The sequence below is a fragment of the Myotis nattereri genome (genome assembly GCF_964212035.1).
Source record: "Myotis nattereri genome assembly, chromosome: 2".
Classification (NCBI taxonomy): domain Eukaryota; kingdom Metazoa; phylum Chordata; class Mammalia; order Chiroptera; family Vespertilionidae; genus Myotis; species Myotis nattereri.
The window spans coordinates 149,341,280-149,364,037 of record NC_138076.1 but is presented as its reverse complement, the minus strand read 5'-3'; the positions used below and the strand labels follow the sequence as shown (position 1 = coordinate 149,364,037).

The 22,758-nt window shown below is 39.8% G+C and overlaps 1 protein-coding gene across 2 annotated transcripts in view; it reads left to right on the top strand.

Annotated features, from left to right (window-relative positions):
* The first annotated feature begins 1,473 nt into the window (after positions 1-1,473).
* LOC308512768 (T-complex protein 1 subunit beta) overlaps positions 1,474-22,758 on the top strand; it is a 51,718-nt gene continuing 30,433 nt past the window's right edge. For both annotated transcript variants that reach the window (XM_081082404.1, XM_081082406.1), the window contains exons 1-5: positions 1,474-1,568; positions 12,292-12,384; positions 13,366-13,552; positions 14,330-14,488; positions 15,370-15,533. In XM_081082404.1, the coding sequence (XP_080938530.1) occupies positions 12,319-12,384; positions 13,366-13,552; positions 14,330-14,488; positions 15,370-15,533 (576 nt within the window). In that variant the 5' untranslated portion in view covers positions 1,474-1,568; positions 12,292-12,318. The remainder of the gene's footprint in view (positions 1,569-12,291; positions 12,385-13,365; positions 13,553-14,329; positions 14,489-15,369; positions 15,534-22,758) is intronic.

Genomic DNA, 22,758 nt, shown 5'->3' with positions numbered 1-22,758 from the left:
ATAGATGTGAGCCTGAAATCCAGAATTGAAATTTTTGATTGAGTATGAGTTCATGGTTTTGGAAATGTTCATTTTGGTTATCAGTCATATTCTTTTAACTCTAGTTAATATAGATTAAAATGAGACAATTCACAAACCTCTAACATAATGCCTGATACAGTATAGCAGTAAATGTTAGTGCCTGTGTTTGAGTGAATTTAATTTTTTTCTGTACTATAACAAGTGAATAAATGCCCTGGCTGCTGTGGCTCAGTTGGTTGAAGCATCATCCTGTTCATCGAAAGATCGCAGGCTCAATTCCTGTTCAGGGCACATACCTAGATTGCAGGTTTGGTCTCCAGTTGTCCACAAGAGAGGCAGCCAATCAATATTTCTTACATCCATATTTCTCTCTCTCTCTCTCTCTCTCTCTCTCTCTCTCTCTCTCTCCCCTCTCCTTCCCTCCCTCCCTCTCCCCACTCCCTCTGCCTCTCTCCCCCTCTCCCTCCTTCCCTCCCTCCCTGCCATCCTACCTCCCTCCCTCTTCCTCTCTCTTAAAAAAAAAATCAATTAAAAAAGTGAGTAAATTCACCAGAAAAATTTCAAAAGTGTATTGAAATCTCTTGAAACTCTAGATTGTAATTGATTTCTATAACTTATATTGTCCTGTGACTCTGGCGTGTTTGTTCATGTAGACTGTTTAGTGATGACTGACTCCTCTGATTTTGTTCTGGCTTCTCATAGAATAGGAAGATGCAGAGGAGGGATTCTAAAGAGAGTCACTGATTGCTCTCTGGAAGGGTGATGGTGAGTTTTTAGAAAAGTGACTGGAGGTAGAGAATTAGCCTGCCACTGGCTAAAATAGGGTTTTAGAACTGGAAAGGAATATTAGAGGTGATTTAGTTTACTGCTCATTTTATGGCTGAGGAGGTAAGGATAGAGAAGTGGGTTATCCAAAGTCATAGCTATAGTGGAAAAGCCAGAATCAATGGCTTCTAAAAGCCCTGATATTTCCAAACATAGAGCTCAAACTATTACATTTTTACTTTCTCTTTTAAGAAATTATAACATCTACACATCATATTTTAAAAAATATATCTTATCTATTAAATAAATGATTTTTAGCCCTTGCTGGCTTGACTCAGTGGATAGAGCATCAGCCTGTAGACTGAAGGGTCCCGGGTTTGATTCCGGTCAAGGGCACATACCTAGGTTGCAGGCTCAATCCCTGGCCCTCATCAGCGCATCTGCAGGAGGCAACCAATAGATATGTCTCTTTCACATCGATGTTTCTCTTCCCCTCCCTTCTACTCACTTTAAAAAAAAAGTAATGGAAAAATATCCTCGGGTGAGGATTAACAACAAAAAAATAATTTTAAATCAAATTTTAGATATTTTGAGTTTAAATAGATAATTTGAACTAACAGTGCTGCCAGAAATCTCATAAGGAAAATTATTGTTTTAAAAGAAATAAAAAATTCTCCTCTCTTTTAGGTTAAGTCATCAAATGAAGAAAACATGGTGTTCTGAAGTATGATTAAACTCCTGCGGCTGCAGCAAAGGTTAAGCATATTCATGGCCAGATCTAGGTGAGTTGAAGTTTATCTTAAAAAAAAAAAAATCTCCCTAGCTGGTTTGGCTCAGTGGATAGAGCATCTGCCTGTGGACTGAAGGGTCCCGGGTTCGATTTCGGTCAAGGGCACATGCCCAGGTTTCAGGCTCAGTCCCCAGTAGGGGGTGTGCAGGAAGCAGCCAATCAAGGATTCTGTCTGATCATTGATGTTGCTCTCTCTCTCCCTCTTCCTTCCTCTCTGAAATCAATAAAAATATATTTTAAAAAATAGCATTAAAAAATCATTAAGTCTACAAATTATATTTTTAAACAAGAAATTTGATGTTTTCTTTTTTTTATAAATTTAAATTTTTCAATTATAGTTTACTTTCACTAATATTTTATACTAGAGGCCTGGTGCACAAAAATTTGTGCACTCAGGGGGGAGGGAGGGTCCCTCAGCCCGGCCTGTGCCCTCTCGCAAGTCTGGGACCCCCCAGGAGATAATGACCTTCTGGCTTAGGCCTGCTCCCGGGTAGCAGAGGGCAGGCCCAATCCCTAGGTGCAGCCCCTGGTCGGGCTCAGAGCAGGGCCGATTGGGGAGTTGGGGCGCTGCCCCCTGTCATGCACAGAGCAGGGCGGATTGGGAGGTTGCAATGCCACCCTCAGTCACGCTCAGGGTAGGGCCAATTGGGGGGTTGGGGCACCGTCCCCTGTCACACTCAAGGCAGGGTCGATGGAGAGGTTGCGGCGCCACCCCCTGTCACGCATAGAGCAGGGCCCATCAGGGGGGTTGGGGCTCCGTACCCTGTCACGCACAGAGCAGGGCCCATCAGGGGGTTGGGGAGCTCCCCCCTGTCACGCACAGAGCAGGGCCGATCAGGGGGTTGAGGAACTCCCCCCTGTCACTCACAGAGTAGGGCCGATAGGGGAGTTGGGGCACCACCCCGTCACACACAGAGCAGGGCCCTTGGGGTGGGGGTTGGGGCGCCGCCCTCTATCACCCACAGAGCAGGGCTGATCATGGGGTTGGGGCGCCGTCACTCTCACACTCAGGGCAGGGTCGATGGGGAGGTTATGGCTCTACCCCGTCACACACAGAGCAGGGCCGATCAGGGGGTTGGGGTGCTGCCCCCTGTCACACACAGAGCCGCAGGGGGATCAGGGGGTTGGGGAGCTCCCCCCTATCAGGCACAGAGCAGGGCCGATCATAGGGTTGGGGCGCCTTCCCCTGTCACGAACAGAGCAGGGAGGATAGGGAGGTTGTGGCCCCGCCCCCTGTTACACACAGAGCCGCAGGGCGATCAGGGGGTTTGGGCGCTGCCCCCTGTCACGCTGATCCTGGTGCTCGGAGGCATAGTACCCTTTTACTATATAGGATAGAGGCCTGGTGCACGGGTGGGTGCCGGCTGGCTTGCCCTGAAGGGTGTCCTGGATCAGGGTGGGGGTCCCCACTGGGGTGCCTGGCCAGCCTGGGTGAGGGGCTGAGGCCTGTTTTCAGGCTGGCAGGTGACTGAAGCTCCCAACCGCTCCTTTTTTTCTTTTTTTTCTTTTTTATTCTGGGCCAGCTTTAGCTTTGAGGCTTGGCTCCAGCTCTTAGGCCTCCGCTGCTGAAAGCAGGTTTCTGGCCTTTGTTTACCTTCTGTATTTGAAACAATGTTGCGATCCTGCTGGCTGAAGCCCAGCGGACTAAAGCAGGTTTCTGGGGTTTTGTTTAGCTTCTATATTTGTAACATAGTTGCTTAGAGTTGCAGCTCAGAGGCCTGCAGCGGCAGGCGGGGAATGTTGGTTTCCTCTGTCACTGAAGCAAGCAAGCCTCATGTTAGTTTCAAGCTGCCTGGCTGCAGTCAGCCATCTTGGCTGGCAGTTAATTTGCATATCACCCTGATTAGCCAATGGGAAGGGTAGTGGTCATACGCTAATTACCATGTTTCTCTTTTATTAGATAGGATTGGTTTCAGATGTACAGCATAATGGTTCAATACTCACATACTTTATAAAGTGACCTCCAGATATTTCCAGTATCCAACTGGTACCATACATAGTTATTACAGTATTATCGACTATATTTCTTATGCTGTAATTTATATCCCTGTGACTGTTTTGTAACTACCAGTTTGTACTTCTTAATCCCCTTCACCTCTTTCTCCTAGTCCCCCACAACCTCCCTCCCTTCTGGCAACCACCAGTCCATTCTGTGTGTCTATGAGTCTGTTTCAATTTCATTTGTTCATTTATTTTGTTCTTTAGATACCACATATAAGGGAGATCATATGGTATTTGTCTTTCTCTCACTAATTTATTGAGCATAATAGCGTCAAGGTCTATCCACGCTGTTGCAAATGGTGAGATTTCATTCTTTTTATGGCTGAGTAATATTCCATGCTATTTTTATCCACAATATATCAATTTTTCTGTTGATGGGCAGTTGAATTACTGCCACATCTTGGCTATCATAAATAATGCTGCAGTAAACATAGGGATGCATATATTTTTTCAAATTAGTGATTTGGGGTTTTCTTTAGATAAATCTCCAGAAGCGAAATCACTGGGTCATAGGGCAATTTCTTTTTTCTTTTTTTGAGAAAACTTCATACTGTTTTCCATAGTGGCTGCAGCAATCTGCATTCCCACCAACAGGGCACCAGTGTTCCCTTATCTCCACATCCTCGTCAGCACGTGTCATTTGTGCATTTATTGATGATGGCTATTCTGACAGGTGTGAGATGATATCTCATTGTGGTTTTAATAGCATTTCTCTGATGGTTAGTGATGTTGAGCATCTTTTCATATGTCTATTGGCCTTCTGTATATCCTCTTCTTATCAGATGTTCTCCAATTTAATAGGTTGTCTTTTTGTTTTGTTGATGGTTCCTTTGCTGTGAAAAATTTTTTAGTTTGGTTTAGTCCCATTTGTTTATTTTTTTGTTTGTTTGTTTCCCTTGCCAAAGGAGAAATATCAGAAAAAATATTGCTAAGAGAAATGTTTGAGATTTTACTATGTGTTCTTCTAAGATTTTTATGATTTCAAGTCTTACATTTCAGTCTTTAATCCATTTTGAGTTTATTTTTGTACATGGTGTAAGAAGGGGGTCTGATTACATTTTTTTGCATGTATCTGTCCAGTTTTCCCAACACCATTTATTGAATACACTATCTTTACCCCATTGTATGTTCTTGTCTTCTTTGTCAAATATTAATTGACCATAGTCATGGGTTAATTTTTTGGCTCTCTCTTGTGTACTATTGATCTGCATGTCTGTTTTGATTGCTATGGCCTTATATTATAGTTTGATATCAGGTGGTGTAATATCTCCAACTTTGTTCTTCTTTCTCAATATTGCTGAGGCTTTTCAGATTTTTTTATGGTTTTGTATTAATTTTCAGATTATTTGTTCTAGGTCTTTGAAATATGCTATTGGTATTTTGATAGGAATTGTGTTTGCTTATAGATTGTTTGGAGTGGAATGGACATTTTAATGACATTAATTCTTCCTATCTGTGAACATGGTATATGCTTCCATTTATTTTATTTTCTTCAATTTTTTTCTTCAGTGTATTACCATTTTTTTTGAGGACAGGTCTTTTACTGCCTTGGTTAAATTTATTCCTTGGTGTTTTATTTATTTTTGATGCAGTATAAATGGGATTGCTCTTTTAGTTTCTCTTCCTGATAGTTCACTATCCTACCTAATAAAAGAGAAACATGTAAATTGACTATCCCTCCGCTACGCTCACCAGCCAATCAGGAGTGAATATGCAAATTAACCTGACAAAGATGGTGGGTTAATTTGCATACACAGGTGCCAGGCAGAGAGCAGAACCTGGAGAGCCAGCAGCTTGGGGGGACGTGGCTCCCTCAGTCGCTCCCAGCGTGGGGAGCACCAGGAATTCTGGGAATCATAGTTCTGGTCACAGACGGATCTCCTAAACCAGTGATGGCGAACCTATGATATGCGTGTCAGAGGTGACACGCGAACTAATTTTTTTTCAATTTTTCTTCATTAAATGGCATTTAAATATATAAAATAAGTATCAAAAATATAAATCTTTGTTTTACTATGGTTGCAAAGATAAAAAAAATTTCTATATGTGACACGGCACCAGAGTTAAGTTAGGGTTTTTCAAAATGCTGACATGCCGAGCTCAAAAGGTTCGCCATCACTGTCCTAGACACTAGAACAAAGTAAGCCTGGAGCAAGTTACTGTTGTGGTGGGGGATGGAGGGAAAGCAAAGGTGAGAGACATAAGTAAAATCAGAGTGTCTAGGAAAAATTAAGGGGAAGATATCCTAAAACTTCCAGGACATCTCCACCAATGAAGCAAAGAAAAAAAAAATGCCTCTATTATTCTGTGAGCAACAAACCAAAATGGGTTGGGGGTCTCAGACAATTCGATCTCTAAATATTAATTTTGTATCCTGCTACTTGACTGAATTGATCAGTTCTAGTAGTTTTTTAATGGAGTCCTTAGGGTTCTCTAGATATTATATATAGAAGGCCTTCATTATGTTGAGGTATTTTCCCTCTGTCCCCACTTTTCTGAGACTTTTTATCACAAATGGATGCTGGATTTTGTCAAATGGTTTTTCTGCATCTCTTAACATAATCATATGATTTTTATCATTCATTTTGTTTATGTGGTATATCACATTAATTGATTTGTAGTTATTGTAGCAACCTACCATCCCAGGAAGAAACCTCACTTGGTCATGGTGTTGGATCTTTTTAGTGTATTGCTGGATTTGGTTTGCTAATATTTTGTTGAGGATTTTAGCATATGTGTTCACCTTTGTAGTGTCTTGATCTGGTTTTGGAATTAGGATAATGCTGGCCTCATAAAACAAGCTTGGGATTCCTCTCTTGAACTTTTGAAATAGTTTGAGAAGGATTGGTGTTAGTTCTTTTTTCGGTGTTTGGTAAAACTCCCCTGTGAAGCCAGCCATCAGGTCCAGGACTTTTGTTTGCTGGGAGGTTTTTTTTGTTTGTCTTTTAATTACTGCTTCAATTTCATTAGTTGTCATTGCTGTGTTCTGATTTTTCTTGATTTAGTTTTGGAAGATTGTTTCTAGGAATTTATCCATTTTTTCCAGATTGTCCAATTTATTTGTTATATTTTCTTATAATCCTTTATATTTCTGTGGTGTCAGTTGTTTCCTTTCATTTCTGATTTTATTTATTTGATCCTCTTTTTTCTTGATGAGTCTCTTTAAAGGTTTATCAATCTTGTTACTCTTTTCAAAGAACAGTTTCATTGATCTTTTGTATTGTCTTTTCAGTCTATTTTGTTTATTTCCATTCTGATCTTTATTACTTCCTTCTACTCACTTTGGACTTTGTTTGTTGTTCCTTTTCTAGTTCTATTAAATGTAAGTATAGATTGTTTATTTAAGATTTTTCTTGCTTCTTGAGGTGGGCCTGTATTGCTATGATTTTTTTCTCTTAGGTAGGACTGGTTTTGCTGTGTCCCATAGATTTTAGGTTGTTGTGTGTTCACATTCATTTGTTTCAAGGTAACTTTTGATTTCTTCCTTAATCTCATGGTTGACCCATTCATTGTTTAGTGACATGTTATTTAGCCCCCATGTGTTTGTGTGTTTACCAGTTTTTTTCTTGTAGATTTCTGGTATTATACCATTGTGGTCAGAGAAGATGCTTGATATGATTTCAATCTTCTTAAATTTATTGAGACTTGTTTTGTATGCTAACATGTGGTCTATCCTAGAAAGTGTTCCATGTGCACTTGAAAAGAATGTACATATTCTGCTGCTTTGGGGTGAAATGCTCTGAAAGTAAATCCATCTGGTCTAGTGTATCATTTAAGGCCACTATTTTCTTGTTGATTTTTTGTTTGAAAGATCAATCCATAGATGCCAATGGGGTGCTAACATTTTCTACTAAGACTGTATTACTATCGATCTGTCCCATAATAATGTTTTGTTGAATGCACTCATTTTGCCTGCTGATTTGCTGTCACCTCCAAGGAATAAGGACAAAGGGCTTTAATTAAACTAAGACAGTGTTAACTAATATAAAATATTCAGCAAACTTGTTGCAATATTGATCCTCCCAAACAGTAGCTATCTTTTGTTCTTGAATGTACCCTAGTTACTTTCCTAAGGTGCTTTCTTAAGGGAGCATAGTAAGTCTATTTGTGTTTTTGCTGAGTAATGAACTTGGCACTGTGAGATGATGAGATCATATGGTTTCTCAGCAAGTGTTACAGTATTAGCACATATTATTAGGTCTTACATAACTCAGATGTGGTCTCCAAGTATTAGTCTGGTGGTCGTAAATGCAGAATATCTAGTATTTTGCCTTTCTCCTTGCCTAGGAGTTTGTGGTTCACGAAGAGCAGTCAGAGATGTGGGTGAAAACTCCACACTAAAAAAGTCTCCTTTTATGTTAGAAATTGACCACAACTGCCTTTTGTTGCAGTTATTTCAGTCTCTCACTCAATACTAAGTCTGTTTTTCAACTTTACTAAAGCCTCCTGTTCCTTTTTGCCTGCATTTTCTCCCATTTCATGAGCCCTCTTCTTCTATACCGAATAGACCACTTCAACACCTCCCTCCCAACCCCGTGTTGCCAATATTCTTTCTTTAATTTTCTTGTCCTCTTACCTTCACTGATCCTGACCCGTTGAACTTTCTACCTTCTGGACTGCTGAGCACAGCTAGAAAAACAGCATAATCTTACTTTGTAGCCTCTCTGAGTTATCAGCACAGCCTACTCAATAATCTGGCAACCTTTCTTGGGTAGTTCCTCAGTGAAATACCCTATCATTCTCATTTTGCAAATTTGCCTTCTATTTTACAAAGGAAATTTAGAGTGTTAATCTCCTTCAGCTTCTCTACTATGTGCCACATGTCCTTATTCTCTTCCCTTTCTCCTCACAGCATGAGGCATTCCTCCTCCTCCTCAGGTCAGATGTCTCACTTTGGAACTCATCTTTCGTCTTCCCCTTTGTCTTGATCCATCCTTTATTTCCCTTCTCTTTCCTCCTCCTCCCCCTCCCCCTCCTCCTCCTCTCTCTCTTTCTATATATATATATATATATATTTTTTTTTTAATTTAATTTTATTTTTTCCCCCCAGGAGCCTATGTTTGGGCATTTTTGGTCTGGGGAAATGGTTCGTGTCCTCAGGAAAGCTAAAAATCACTAGGTTTGGAAGTGTAGGTCTAGGAAGACTACAATTCCCAAAAAGCCCTATTGGAATAGTTCTTAACCAAAGGCAACTACAGTTCCCAGAAAGCCTTGGATTGGCTTCAGGATTGGCTTACATCCCAGCCACCTGCCTGTGTCAAATACTGTTTGTGAAATCATACAGATATTTTCCCAACTTTGACCAGATGTAGTACCTAAAGGGACCACACCCTAAATCTATCGAGGTCGTATATCTTGGCCTAATATTCATACTTCCACTGTCTGCTGGGCTATAACCCATGGAGTGCTGACTATACTTGTGAAGTGTTTGGCAAAAAGATTACTTATTAGAATGTCACCAGATAGTAATGACTCTGGGGCCACTGGGGACTTACCTGGATTCGTAGTACATGTGTTGTGGTAACATGTCTGGCATAAACAGAAGAGATATTCTCCCCCCGCCCCCCGCCCCCCCCAGGTTTAAAAAGGGGATATGAAACAGCGTGCTAGAACCAGCCAAAAGGAAAGGCGTCCTCTGGGTATCCCCATTGCCCCCTTCTTTTTCTTTTCTTTTTTTTCAAATTATAACATTTATTTAGAAAGTTATAGGGGTAGTAGAAGTGAGCCAGCTGGGCTGCGAAGGCTCAGGAGACAAGTTACAGAGGCTTTGAAGGGCCCTTGGAGCTTAGAAGAGACAAAGGCAAAGGCAAGGCTCCTGGGAGCAAGAGTAGGAAGGGAAAGGCTCTGGAGAGGGAGAGCAAGTCCCCATTGCCCATCCCCATCTCCCCCTTCTTGCTTGTTAGAGAAGCCAGGCCAAAACTGAGGCCCAGCCTTCTATCTAGAGTCCCAGAAACTAGAAAGCATCTATGTGGGAGAAGCTGGCCAGATTGGAAATACAGCCACTGTCGGGAGGTTCAGACACTCCGCTGGTTAACTAAAACCTGGGGGGACGGGGTGGAGACCTTTGCCTTGGGTGCTCCTTCCCCACCCCCCACCCCCCACCTCGCATCCCAAGTTGAAACTAGGAATGGCAGAATTCTGCCCTGCAGCCTCTAGCTTAGGGCAGCCACTACCACCTCCAAGGCCTGCTCTCCGGGGAAAATCCTCCCCTATATTCTAAAACCTTTCCTGACCTACTGATTACAAACCTGCATACATCTATGCATCTTAAAACAGTAAGTAACTCAAGTATCATATTTTCTTACTCTTTTTAAAATATATATATTTTTATTGATTTTAGAGAGAGAGGAAGGGAGAGGGAGAGAGAAACATCAGTGAGAGGCAACCATCACTTGGCTGTTTCCTGCATGCCCCCTACTGGGGATTGAGTCCACAACCTAGGCATGTGCCCTAACTGGGAATTGAACCCGGCAACCTTTCGGTGTATGGGAACACCCCTAACCAATGAGCCACACCAGCCAGTGCACATACCTTTAAAAAAAAATGTTTTTAAACCTTTATTGTTGGGAGTATTACAGATATTTCCCCCTGCTCCCTCCCATTGCAAGAAATCTATCATTTCCCGCCCCGCCCCAGTCCTTCACCACCCTATTGTCTGTGTCCATAGGTAATGCATATATGCATGTAAGTTCTTTGGTTAATCTCTCCCCAGCCCCCCTCTCCTCTTCCCTCTGAGATTTATCAGTCTGTTCCATGCTTCCCTGCCTCTGGTTCTATTTTATTCATTAGTTTATTTTGTTCATTAGATTCCTTGTTCACTTGTTTAGATTCAATTTTGATAGACATGCATTTATTTCCATTGTATTGTTCATAGTTTTTTAAAGTATTTTTTCTCTTTTTTCAAAAAAATATTTTTATTGATTTTAGAGAGGAAGGAAAAGGGAGAGAGAATTATTGATTGGCTGCCTCCTGCATGCTGCCTACTAGGGATCAAGCCTGCAACTCAGGCATGTGCCCTTGACTGGAATCTAACCTGGGACCCTTCAGTCTATAGACCAATGCTCTATACACTGAGCTAAACCAGCTAGGGCTTTCTCTCTCTCTTTTTCTTTCTTTCTTTCTTTCTTTCTTTCTTTCTTTCTTTCTTTCTTTCTCTCTCTCTCTCTCTCTCTCTCTCTCTCTATATATATATATATATATATATATATATATATATATATATCTATCTATATAGATAGATAGATAGATATAGATATAGATATATAGAGATATATATATATATATATATATATATATATATATATATATATAGTATATTTTAATTTATTTCAAAGAGGAAGGTTCATAGGTTGACACTCAACCACTGAGCCACACCAGCTGGGCCTTTTTACCTTCTTAATATTTATGCCTGCCAGACATTCTTTACCTTTGTTTAGTACAGTTCATTCAGCTTACAAGAGACTTAGAGCACTTACTGTGTGCTAGGTGTTGTGTTAGGCATGGGCAGTGCAAAAATGAATAAGGTTCATTGCTGCTGGAAAGGAGCTCCTGATGTAGGGAAGAAGGTAGATGAGTAAACAGACCATCTACCACAGTTTCTACTAAGTAAACACTATGAAAGACGCTGTGATATACTGGGAAGCCCAGGGTGCTTTCGGGGGGGCAGGGGGTTACATAAGAAGTATAATTCGCCCAGTTGGGTGGAGTCAGAGAAAGCTTCCTGAACACACAGTAGTCTGGGTTGAATCTTGAGAAAGAAAGAAGCAGAAGAGGTGCAGCATGGAGGGGTGTGAGAGAACAAGATACTCTGGGGAAGCTGTTTAATATGCCTGGGTAGGGCTTGAAGCAGAGAGGAGGAGAGTTCAGTCGAGACCTGTAGACAGGGACCAGACTGGGAAGGACCTCATGGCATACTGATAAGCTCTGAATTTTTTTCCTGAATGTAGTAGAGCCACTAAAGAATTTTAAGCAAGTTTTCATCAAATTTATGTTTTTAGTGTTTTGTAGCTTCTTGTTGCTTTTTTCAAATATTGTCACATTCATTCTCTTTCCTTTGTAAGTGACATTTTGGATTTTTCCTTTGTTCATTTGGCATGTTCTTAAACAATTAATGTCACCTATAACCTCTTTTCTGTAACCTTCAGTGGAAAGGAAAGTTTAGATAGATACACTCTATCAGTTTTGCCAATATTCTCTTTAGGTTATTGCGTGAATTTTGAGTTGTCTTTCTTAGTGAACTATTCCAAATTTGGTTTTGTGTTGGATTTACCAAAGAACTCTAGTTTGGTGGAGTACATAAAGATACTACAACCAAGTCAAAAGTCTAGCATCCTTTGTAAATTTATTAAAAAGGGACATGAAATTCCTGGTAAGCCATAAATGATTAATTCCTTGAGTGACTTATTTAAATAGTGCTACATATGAGACGTTAAATTGGTTTGCTTGTTAAGATAATTTAAAAATAGGCAGACCTTTGCAAATTAAACTGGAAACTTGAGATTTCTGCAATGTCTACCTCACAAAATTATTATTGTCAGTGAGCAAAATCACCAGCTAGTTGTGTGAAATCTACCTCTAGCCTTATACTTTTCTTGGGCTTAATTTTCCTCATCAAAATAATTCAGGGCTGTGTTAAATGATTTCTAAAACCATTTTTAATTTTATGATTTTTATATCCTATATCTAATAATTTTTTCTAATTACCTTTCATGTAGTGCTCACATGGTCTTCTGAAAGAAGCCATGGGTAGCTGTTGTAGCTGTCCAGATAAAGACACTGTCCCAGATAACCATCGGAACAAGTTTAAGGTCAGTAAAAACTGCTTGAATTATCTCTCTTATTGCCTACTTGGATATTCTTTTATTTCACTTAATGTATCTTACATTTTCACTTTTATCTCCAGATCCTTTATTTCCCTTTTTGTTCACTCTGCCTTTTCTCATTTTAACAAATGACGATGACATTTTTTCACTGACAATGTGAAATCATCTTATGCTTTCCTTTTGGTCCTCTGTATTCAATTAGCCACACAGTTCTGATATTACTTTCTTTAAAACACCATTTTATGGATTCCTTTTTAGTCCTGTCACCACCTCCAGTCATTGATTCATGCCTGGATAATTTCTTAACTAGACTCTACCTTGAGTCACCACTGTGATCCTTCCTGCAGTTGACATCAGATTACTCTTTCATCATTCTGAAATGTCTGTGGTTTTCTATTACCTAGAAGCTAAATGCTCTATTCCTTACTTATCCACAGCTATTTTGTGTCTCTTGTAGTTTGGCCTCAGTCTGCTATAAATCATAGCCTCTGGATTGTACAAACTTAGGTATAGGTCATAACCTTATTGCTTCGTAGCTCTGTGATCTTGGATTGTCACTATGTCTTTGTTTGATTTTTACACTATTACCTTCAGTTTAGGAGTGTTATGAGGATTAAGTGGGAAAGATACATGTACAACACTGTCTAGTTCCAGGGGTGTAGTAAATTCATCCTAAGCAATATCTGTGCTTCACAGTCTCTGGCCATTTTCTGAAACTCAGTAGTACAAGGCCTTATCTTAACATGAACTTATTTCCCCAGTAGGAATGTGAGTTCCTTGGCAGATATGAACCAGGTATTATACTGCTACATAATCCTATACACACATTGGTTGGTGAATAAACTAACAAAGGAGTAAGTAACTGAACCAATCAGCAACAGTGTATTTTCCTGACAAATCTGTGAAATATGAGTATGACTGTTAAGTGAAAGCGTTAAGTTGGCACTAATTAACTTTGTCTTTTAGGTCATTAATGTGGATGATGATGGGAATGAGTTAGGTTCTGGCATAATGGAACTTACAGAGACAGAACTGATCTTATACACTCGCAAACGTGACTCGGTGAAATGGCACTACCTCTGCCTGCGACGCTATGGCTATGATTCAAATCTCTTCTCTTTTGAAAGTGGTCGACGGTGTCAAACTGGACAAGGTAGGAGAGCCTTTAACTTTTTTCTACAAACCTTGTCACATTTGAAATACTATTCTTTCAGTTATTCTATATACAATACTTAATATTTTATTTTCTGATAAAAAAATTACCTAAATAAGCGCCTCATTAAGAAAAGAGATATCGTAAACTAGTCATTTAGCAAGCATTTAGTAAGCACATTCTCTGTGTCCAGAATTTTGGCTCATATTAGCTTTAAGATTTTCTGTAAATGATTAGTCCCAGCCCAGTAAACAGGGTTATGTTTTTACTATTATAACTTGTTGGGGAAAGAAACTAAATTTTGGAGTCCAATAGTGCAACTTTGATTATTTTGCTGCCTACAGTTTGAAAGGCCGTGGACAAGTTACCTCTGTTTTTCTCTATCAGAGGTGAATAATAATCCTTGCCTTACAACTATTATAATGATGTAACATGATAACAGAGCCAGGGCCTGTCATATGGTAAAGGATCACTTTGGTAATGGTGAGTTGGGCTCCCCCTGCTGTTAAAAAGCAAACTGAAGCAAGTGTGCAAATCTTATTTTTATCTGCCTTATTTTGGGCCATCTCCCTTAGACAAATGAAAATTATTCTGTGAACTTCCTTTTGGGTTTATGTTTTGAAACAGGGAATTTCAATAATTTATCATTTATTTAAATGGCCTTTCTTGTTATTGGTACACAGAATGCTTATTTTACAATTTTATTCTTTGACAGGTGCTCCTGTATTTTTTTAAAAGATGTGGTAACCATTGTTCCCTTCTGTTTTATATTTGTAGGAATCTTTGCCTTTAAGTGTGCCCGTGCAGAAGAATTATTTAACATGTTACAAGAGATAATGCAAAATAACAGTATAAATGTGGTGGAAGAGCCAGTTGTTGAAAGGAGTAATCATCAGACAGAATTGGAAGTCCCCAGAACACCTCGAACACCTACAAGTAAGTACCCATTTTCCTTCTTGTATTTTGATTAACAGCCATTTATAAACTATAGACTGTGGATACTTAATCTATAAAATGTTAGAAATGTAAGAGTAATGGTTGTCAGTTTTAAAAACCTATTAACTATAATTATAAATGTATTTAATATTTTAAATATAATGACATTAACTGTTCCATAGTATCTAAAATGTGAATGGAATGTTGACATGGAGGTTGATGCTCAACCACTGAGCAACAACGGCCAGGCCTCTCTTTTCCTTTTTATTAGTTATACTAGAGGCCCGATGCATGGAAATCCATGCATTGGAGGGGGGTCCCTCAGCCCCATCTGCCCCCTCACAGCCTGGGAGCTCTCAGGGTCAGGGGTGGGAGGCGACTCGGTGGTCAGGGGAAGGCTACGCCCCCGTCACACCTCTGCTGCTGCCACTGCCGGCAGCACAAGCCTCGGCTGGCCCTGGTTACCTGAGCCTCAGGCCGACCCTGAGCGGCTGGGGGGCTGAGGGGTCTGGGGGACTCCGGAGGCAGCCGCACACCTGCCGCCCTGGTGGTGCTGAGGGGACTCGGTGCCGCCATCTTGTGGCTGTGGGCATTGCCATCTTTGAGGGTGGGGCAGTCAATTAGCATATTCCCTCCTTATTGGCTGTGGGCGCCGCCATCTTTGAGGGCAGGGCAGTAATTAGCACATTCCCTCTTTATTAGATAGGATAGGATACTTATCAGTATCTAAATAATGGTAAGTCTGGTTTCTGCTATATCTTGCCAGAAACACCTTCCTTAAACCTGTCAATGTAGATTGGATTCTCATTCATTGTTATTTTCTCTCCCCTGCCTCTGTATCCTGCTTTTCTTCTTAAACCAATAAACAAACAAAAACTTAGCTCCAGGGTTTGCTGCTCAGAACTTACCTAATGGATATCCCCGATATCCCTCATTTGGAGATGCTTCGTCCCATCCTTCAAGCAGGCACCCTTCTGTGGGAAGTGCTCGCTTGCCTTCAGTGGGAGAAGAATCCACACATCCTTTGCTTGTGGCCGAGGAACAGGTAAGCCGTGCTACTGTCTAACAGGTAATGGCTTGTGTGGAGTTGAAGATTTTAGTCAGTTTGAATTTAGCTTTCACTGTTTGTATATGATTTTTATAGTGAAGAATCAGAGGAAATATCATATATTTGTTGACATATGCTGAAATATGTGCAGGTGTTGAGGGAAACTTAGCATTAGAATAGTTTGTGGGTTCACAGGAGAGGTGCATCTGTAGATAAAGACAGGCATAACAGTGGCCAGTTCCCATTATAATAACCTTCAGTCAATTCAGAATTTATGCTACTGTTTATATTACAGCTTTTATAGTTAGTGTACTACTAGCAGAAAGGTAGATTTTGTTGTCAATGTTTTTATAGAGCTATGTAATATTCCTGATTATTCTGTTTTTCATTTGAGGAATGAAGTATCTGGTTAAACATTATCTATGTATTAATTAGTTATATACTTATCTTTTGTAAATCACATTGTCATTTATCATTAAGAAATTTTTATTGTTTTAAAATTCATTTCTTTGTGTTCTTTACACAGCACATGCGTTCTTACATCATTTACTATAATTACATTTCTCTCAATTTTGCATTTTATTTTTGAGTTTTTCAAATTTTATGTAGAGGCTACTAAATGTTTTTTATATTGTCTCCCCAAATACCATTGAGCTTTTTATTATCATTTTAGTGATTATTTCTTAGTAGGTAGTATTTATTTTATGTCCATGCATTTTACAGAAGTCTTAAATCTAGTAGGTTTTATTTCTTTATATAGTCAAATCATTTGCAAATAATGATGAATTTGTCCTTTTAAAAAAATATAATGTTTTTATTTCAGAGAGAAAGGGAGAGGGAAAGTGTGGTGTGCCAGCTCAGCCAAGGGTTCGGTGAGCCTGAGGTGGGGCGGCAAAGGATGCAGAAAAGACAGAGAGAATAAGCTGGGTCTAGGTCAGCCGTGGGCAAACTATGGCCCGCGGGCCGGATCCGGCCCGTTCGGCTGTTCTATCCGGCCTGCAGAGCTGAAAGAGCGGAGGGTTCTCTTGCTCTCCCCTCCGCTCCTTCACCAGCAGCAGTGTTAACATGTATTAGTTCACACAAACACTCCATCCATGCTTTTGTTCCGGCCCTCCGGTCCAGTTTAAGAACCCATTGTGGCCCTCGAGTCAAAAAGTTTGCCAACCCCTGGTCTAGGTGGATCTCCTGTGCCTGGCTGAGGCCACAGAGAGAGATCCAGACGGCAAGCTGACTGAGCCTTTATTTTATAGCCAGAGGTAAACAAGGTAGTGGTCACCATAGTTACAATGTTCTTCTGAGTTTCACTTGTTTTGGCAGCACTTGCTGCTCTTCCCTCAGCCCATTAGCTACCCAGATAAGATCTAGGGAGTCAGAAGATCAAGCCTAATTATGCTAAGAGGGCTGTGCCCTCTAAGCTGGGACTTGTTTGTGGCTTTGCCAACAGGTCAATCTGAGGCTTAACCCTATAGCCGCTCTCTACAGGAGAGAGAAAAACATCAATGATGAGAATCTTTGATTGGCTGCCTCCTGCACAACCCCACTGGGGTTCAGGTCTACAACCCGGGCATGTGCCCTAACCAGGAGTTGAACCGTAACCTCCTGATGTTCATAGGTTGATGCTCAACCACTGAGCTACACTGGCTAATACTGTCTTTCCTTTTTAATACTTATTTATGAATCATGAAAATTTCTAGACACCATCAAAATGCTAATCCCTATTTGTTCCCTATTTGTTTTTTGTTTATAGAATGCTTTTTTTTTTCATGTTTCACTATCAAATATAAGGTTTCATGTTAGAGTAGTTATTATTTTATCAAATTAGGAAAGTACATTTATACACCCCTTTTTATTAGTAAAAAACAGGTGCAAAAGCTTCAAAGCAAAAGTATTTTTTAGACAGAAAGTTAATAAAATTAACTGCTAAGATCAGACATTTTAAAAATTGTCAGGGCCAGCCTGACAGGGTTGAGCCGGGCTGAGGCAGGGAGGTGGGAATTGAGAAAAGAAAGAAAGACAGGAAAGCGGGGTCGGGAGGACCCCAGTTCTCTTGATGAACTGAAGCGAGTTTATTAGCTATACAATCCTATTTATACACAACACACTGAATAGGAGGTCTGTCAAGAGGAATGTATTCTTTGTTCCTCTTAATCTCTAAGGGAGAGATACAGCAGAAGGACAAGTTCTCAGTACAGCATATCTCAGTAAATAATTACAGACTTCTGGGCAAGCTATGAAAGGCTGTTCTCATTCTACAAATGTTACTCCCATTCTACTGATAATCGCCATCCACACAAGTCTGGGAAAACTGTGTGGGTAAGGGTCCCAGCCTTGCTAGCCCCTGCAGGTGCAAGGACCTTTCCAGCTTACATCTGGCCCCCAACATATCCCCCTTCTTTGTTTTTTAGGCGAAGTTCATGTTTCAGTGTCCGACAGTTTTTTATGTGTACATGTCAGCAGTAATATTTCAGTTCTGGATGGTGGACAAATGGTGGCAATGCAGGTCCGACCCTCTCTGGTTGGGTCCTGGGCAACTTGCAGCGATGCACAGCTGCTGACTGCTAGCATGATAAGGTGTCTTCACCATCTTTATTTCTGGACTGCTTCTCTTCTCGTTGTCTCATGGGGCCACTGCTATTTTGTGGCTGGAGCAGTCCTGATAATTCCTCTCTGTTGCAGGAATCCACATGGTCTTGGAGTTGTTTTCTGAAAATATACAAACATATTCTCGACCAAAGGTTAATAAAGCAATCATATCTATTATTTAGACTTGGGATTCTTTTAATTTTTGTTCAAACGATTTTCCTTTGGCTTATTTTGACACCATGTATATTTTCATGGGTGCCTTCCTATTAGCATTATAAATGAAAAAATTAATTTTCAAGTAAAAATATTAAAGCAATTAAGGCATTTACTTAACAGGTTATCATTTACTTAACAGGTTATTATTCCACTATCCCTCCTTTTTTTATTTTTTAATATTAGGGGGTTTTAGGAAATTTTTTAGTGTAGTCTTGATAATTTTTAATTTTAATTTTTTGTATAAAAAATATGACTGCTTTAGGTTTATAGTATGTTAAGCAATTTATTCTTGAAATGAAAATTTTGGTTAATACTTTTTGAGCTAGTTTTAATTAATCTGAAAACTTGATTATTATTTTATTGTTAAATTTAATACTTTAATAACAATTTTAATTTATACTGTAAATATTAATGGAAAGGATTATTTTGTATCCTTGAGAAGGCCCTGAGCATTTCTGGTGTTAAGCTAGATTTATATATAGGGTAGTTGCTGTTAGCCAAGTTTCTGTTATCTGGGTACTGATTTTGGCTGGTTTAAGTCTTTTTTTGTTATTTGGGTCCCGATCTGAGCTGGGCATGGGAAGCGCAGCAGCCATGGGGGCAGGAAATCTTTCTTAGAAGGGGCGAGTGTTTAAGCCCCTGCATAGTTGGGGGGGTGAGGATCTTTGCCCCACCTCTGTTGACCCCCAAGTTCTCCACTGAGGCCCCCTGCGACTGTGCCTGTCTTAGGTCGCCCCTCCCAGAGGGGTCTTACCCGTCGTTGACTAACCAGCCATCCTCCGGGGCCAAGCAGGGTGATGTGAGGTTTAGTTTTGTCTTCTTGGTAGTGTATGCCCCTGTGGCCTCCATGCCCAGTAACTGCCTTTGGATCCCCTCGCCTGCTGGCGGGGCCCCGGCATTGATCATGGGGAACCCAGATTTCTTCTCTAGAGAGGGCCCAGCTTACGCCATTGGGCAAGAGACAGATTCATGGTACCAGCTACCATGAGGCTTTAACTTTAGTATGAACAGAGAGCTTAGGTAACAGCTGTGGGCAATTGGAAGAGAGACCCCCTTTGGTAAAAAGGGCAAGAGAGGTCAATATAGAATGCTTAAGTGCCTTCCCAGGGGGCCTTCCACACAGTGGAAGTGATTAAATCCTTTTATGTTCTTATTAAATTGCTGCCAAACAATTAGTTTGTAAGCTTGTTTGGAATAAATGTTAATATGCTGTTGTAAAATATTAATAATTATTAATGAGCTTTTGTTATTTTAAATTATATCTTAAAATTCTACTGCTGTATTTTAAGAAATATTAAATAAGATAACTTGTTTTGCCCTTTTTTAGAGGCAAAAACTTAAAATATATATTTATTAATATTTATCTGATAAAGTTTTCTATGTGATTTTAAGTATATTAAATTGTCTTTATTAAAAAATCATTCAAGAAAAGAGAATAAACTTTTGAAAACATTCTAGGGCCCATGAAATGTCCTAAAGTCATTCCTTGATTATATTTTTGAAATCTAACTTAAAAAACTATTAAATATATATGTGTATTTATAATTTAAAGATTATATACCTTTTATAATTATTAAGAGATATCAATTAAATTAAAACTGATCTTTGTATTTAAAAATTTTGGTTGGGATTATAGAATTTATCCTCTTTTTTCAATTAGATAAATGTTGAAATTTTATTATAATTATATGATTTCTCCCAATTTATGTAACCAGAACTTTAGACTTTTAGCTGGCAAGTTAAATATTTAGTATTTCTTAATCAGTAACATTTTTAAGAATAAACTTCAAAAATACATGACATAATCAAATAGATTTAATTCTGTCCTCTAGATTTTTTGTGAGGGACATTTAGATTAATATTTTAGCATTTTGTTATTTTATAATATTTAATTTAATTTAGTAAACTCCTAAGCCTTGGGGTGCCAGTCACTGAAAACAGGTAACCATTAAAATGCAAATTAGTTACATTCTTTCTACCAAGGATGGGAAACTGGGAAGCAAGCCTCTTTTTTAAAGTTGTCACTGGCAGGAAATTTTTGGCTTACCTGCTCTGTTGGGGGAAGGGAGGCTAGCCCTTCCTCTATTAGAAACTGCTTTGGGAAGCCAGCCTTAATTAAAGGGCGTAGCCATCTTTTACCTGGGCTACTTAGATTTTTATAATTAATATATTTTAATAATTCTTGAGATTTAAATTCAATTTATTATTTTAAGGCATATTTTTTAGCAAATTTTTGTAACAGAGATAATTTTACTGAATTTCCTTTTCGGCCTTGAAATTAACTTTTTAATATTCTTAATTAGTATTTAAAAACTGTTCTTTATCATGGAAATGCCAATCCTGTTGCTAGAATCTAGCCAGCATCTTTTTTCCTTTGGGTTAAATTTTGCCATCTTTCTTAGGAAATAATCAGTCTTGGGTTTTATTTTGTATATTTGTAAAGAGATTTTAGCTTGAAACTCTATCTAAATGTCCAAAATCGGACAATGCGCGCCTTAGTTTCAAGCCAGTTTTCTCTTTACACGTGTATAGAAATCCCAGATGTATTTTTAAATTTCAGATCTGGTGGCATTTGCTATAGCTGTATCAGAAATGGAAGGAAATCATCATTTCTTCTCTATGTGGGAGGTTTTAAATCTAATGATATTTTGTTTATTTCAGTAGGCAAGGGCAGCACCCAGGGCAGATAGAATGTCTCATCTCTATGGATCCAAGGTCCAGCCCAGCACTCCCGGGGGTTGCTCGGAATAGCTCTTGTATCTATTTTGCTCTCTGGGGCAGGCTGGGTGCTGTGCAGCCTGCTGGCCTTGAGATGGCACAGGGACAGGAGGATAAATAGACAATGCCCCTGTTATTTGCCGTGGCTGGGCTGGCCCCTTTTGGTAGTTTCTCGACTGGTGTTGAGGCAAAGAATTTCCCTGGATATCTGTCTTAGATTTACACTCATTTGCCCAATGTTTTCCTTTTTTACATTTAGGGCATAGTCCAGGTTGTTTGGGACCTCTGCCATTTCCTTTATTAACCCCTTTATTAGAAGGACACTGTTTTGCCATGTGTCCTGTTCCTCCACAAGTGTAACACTTGTATGTTTGACTTTTCCCTGTGCTAAATTGTTGCTGAAGAATTCCTTCAATGGTGGTTCCCTTTAATGCAGCTGCAATGGCAACTCCTTGTATATATGAGGGACCAATATCTGCGCAGATGCGGATATAATCTGAGAGAGTCCCCTGTCTTTGATAGGGCCGCAGTGCAGCTTGGCAGGCAGTGTTGGCGTTTTCATATGCCAACTGTTTAACTATTAACATGCCAGCCTCCCCATCCACCACTACTCGGCCAACAGCCTGTAATAGCCGAGAGACAAAATCCTGGTACTTTTCATCTGGCCCTTGAATAATTTTTGAGAGCTCCTCTGTTTTCTGACCAGAGGTGGGTAACTTTTTCCAGGCTCTGACCCCAGCTCCATTAATCTGTCCATAAGCTTCCTGGGGGTACTGAATTTGATTGTGGGTATCAGCATAGACTCCTTCCCCTACCAGCATTTCATAAGAAATATTAATCTGGGCCGCTCGATTACGAGGAGCTTGTTCCTTAGCCTTTTCATCATATTCTGATTTCCACAAGAGATAATCCCCTCCTGATAAACAAGCCTTGGCAATAGCTCTCCAATCATTAGGTGGGAGAGCCTCTGAGGCCATAGTTTCCAAGATGGTTAAAGTATAAGGGGAAGTGGGCCCATACTGAGCACAGGCTGTTTTTAACTCTTTTAAGGTTTTAAAAGGAAGCGGGTCATAAGCACGCTCACGCTGTCCCGTGTGAGGATTCACCTGTTCCATAACAGGGAAGGCGTGAATGCCCAATTCCTCACCACACTTTCGTGCCTCCTGCAAGGCCATCTGGAGAGGGGAAAGTGGAACTGGTGCTGCACAAGGCAGCGGAGAGCGGCAGGAACGGCCCCCGCGGCTTCTCTTTTTCTTGCCAAGAAGCTTTAATGTTTCTAAAAAGTATTCTAATACATCCTCTACATCACTGCCCTCTTCAGTTCCAGCAGAAAAACATTCTTCCTCCTCTTCTGCCTGAACAATACCTGTATTATCATTATGACAAAGAGCAGCATCTTCCTCAAAATCCTCCTCATCTTGAGGAGTTAAATTGTCTTTAAAAGTTACATTATTTCTTTTTAATATACTGTCTTTTTTAGACCCCTGTTTTGTGCTATCACGCTGCTTCTCCTTTTTTTCTGGCTTAAGAGACGGTTGATTATGGTCATGCCTGGGATCTAAATAATCCCGTATTAAATTGGATAAGGAAATGCAGACCTCCTGAATGAGTTTTAAAAAATTTTCTACTTGCTTGTCATTAATCTTAGTTCCTCTACTATTGAACATAAACTTTAACATTTGGCCATAAAGGGCATTTTCTCTAG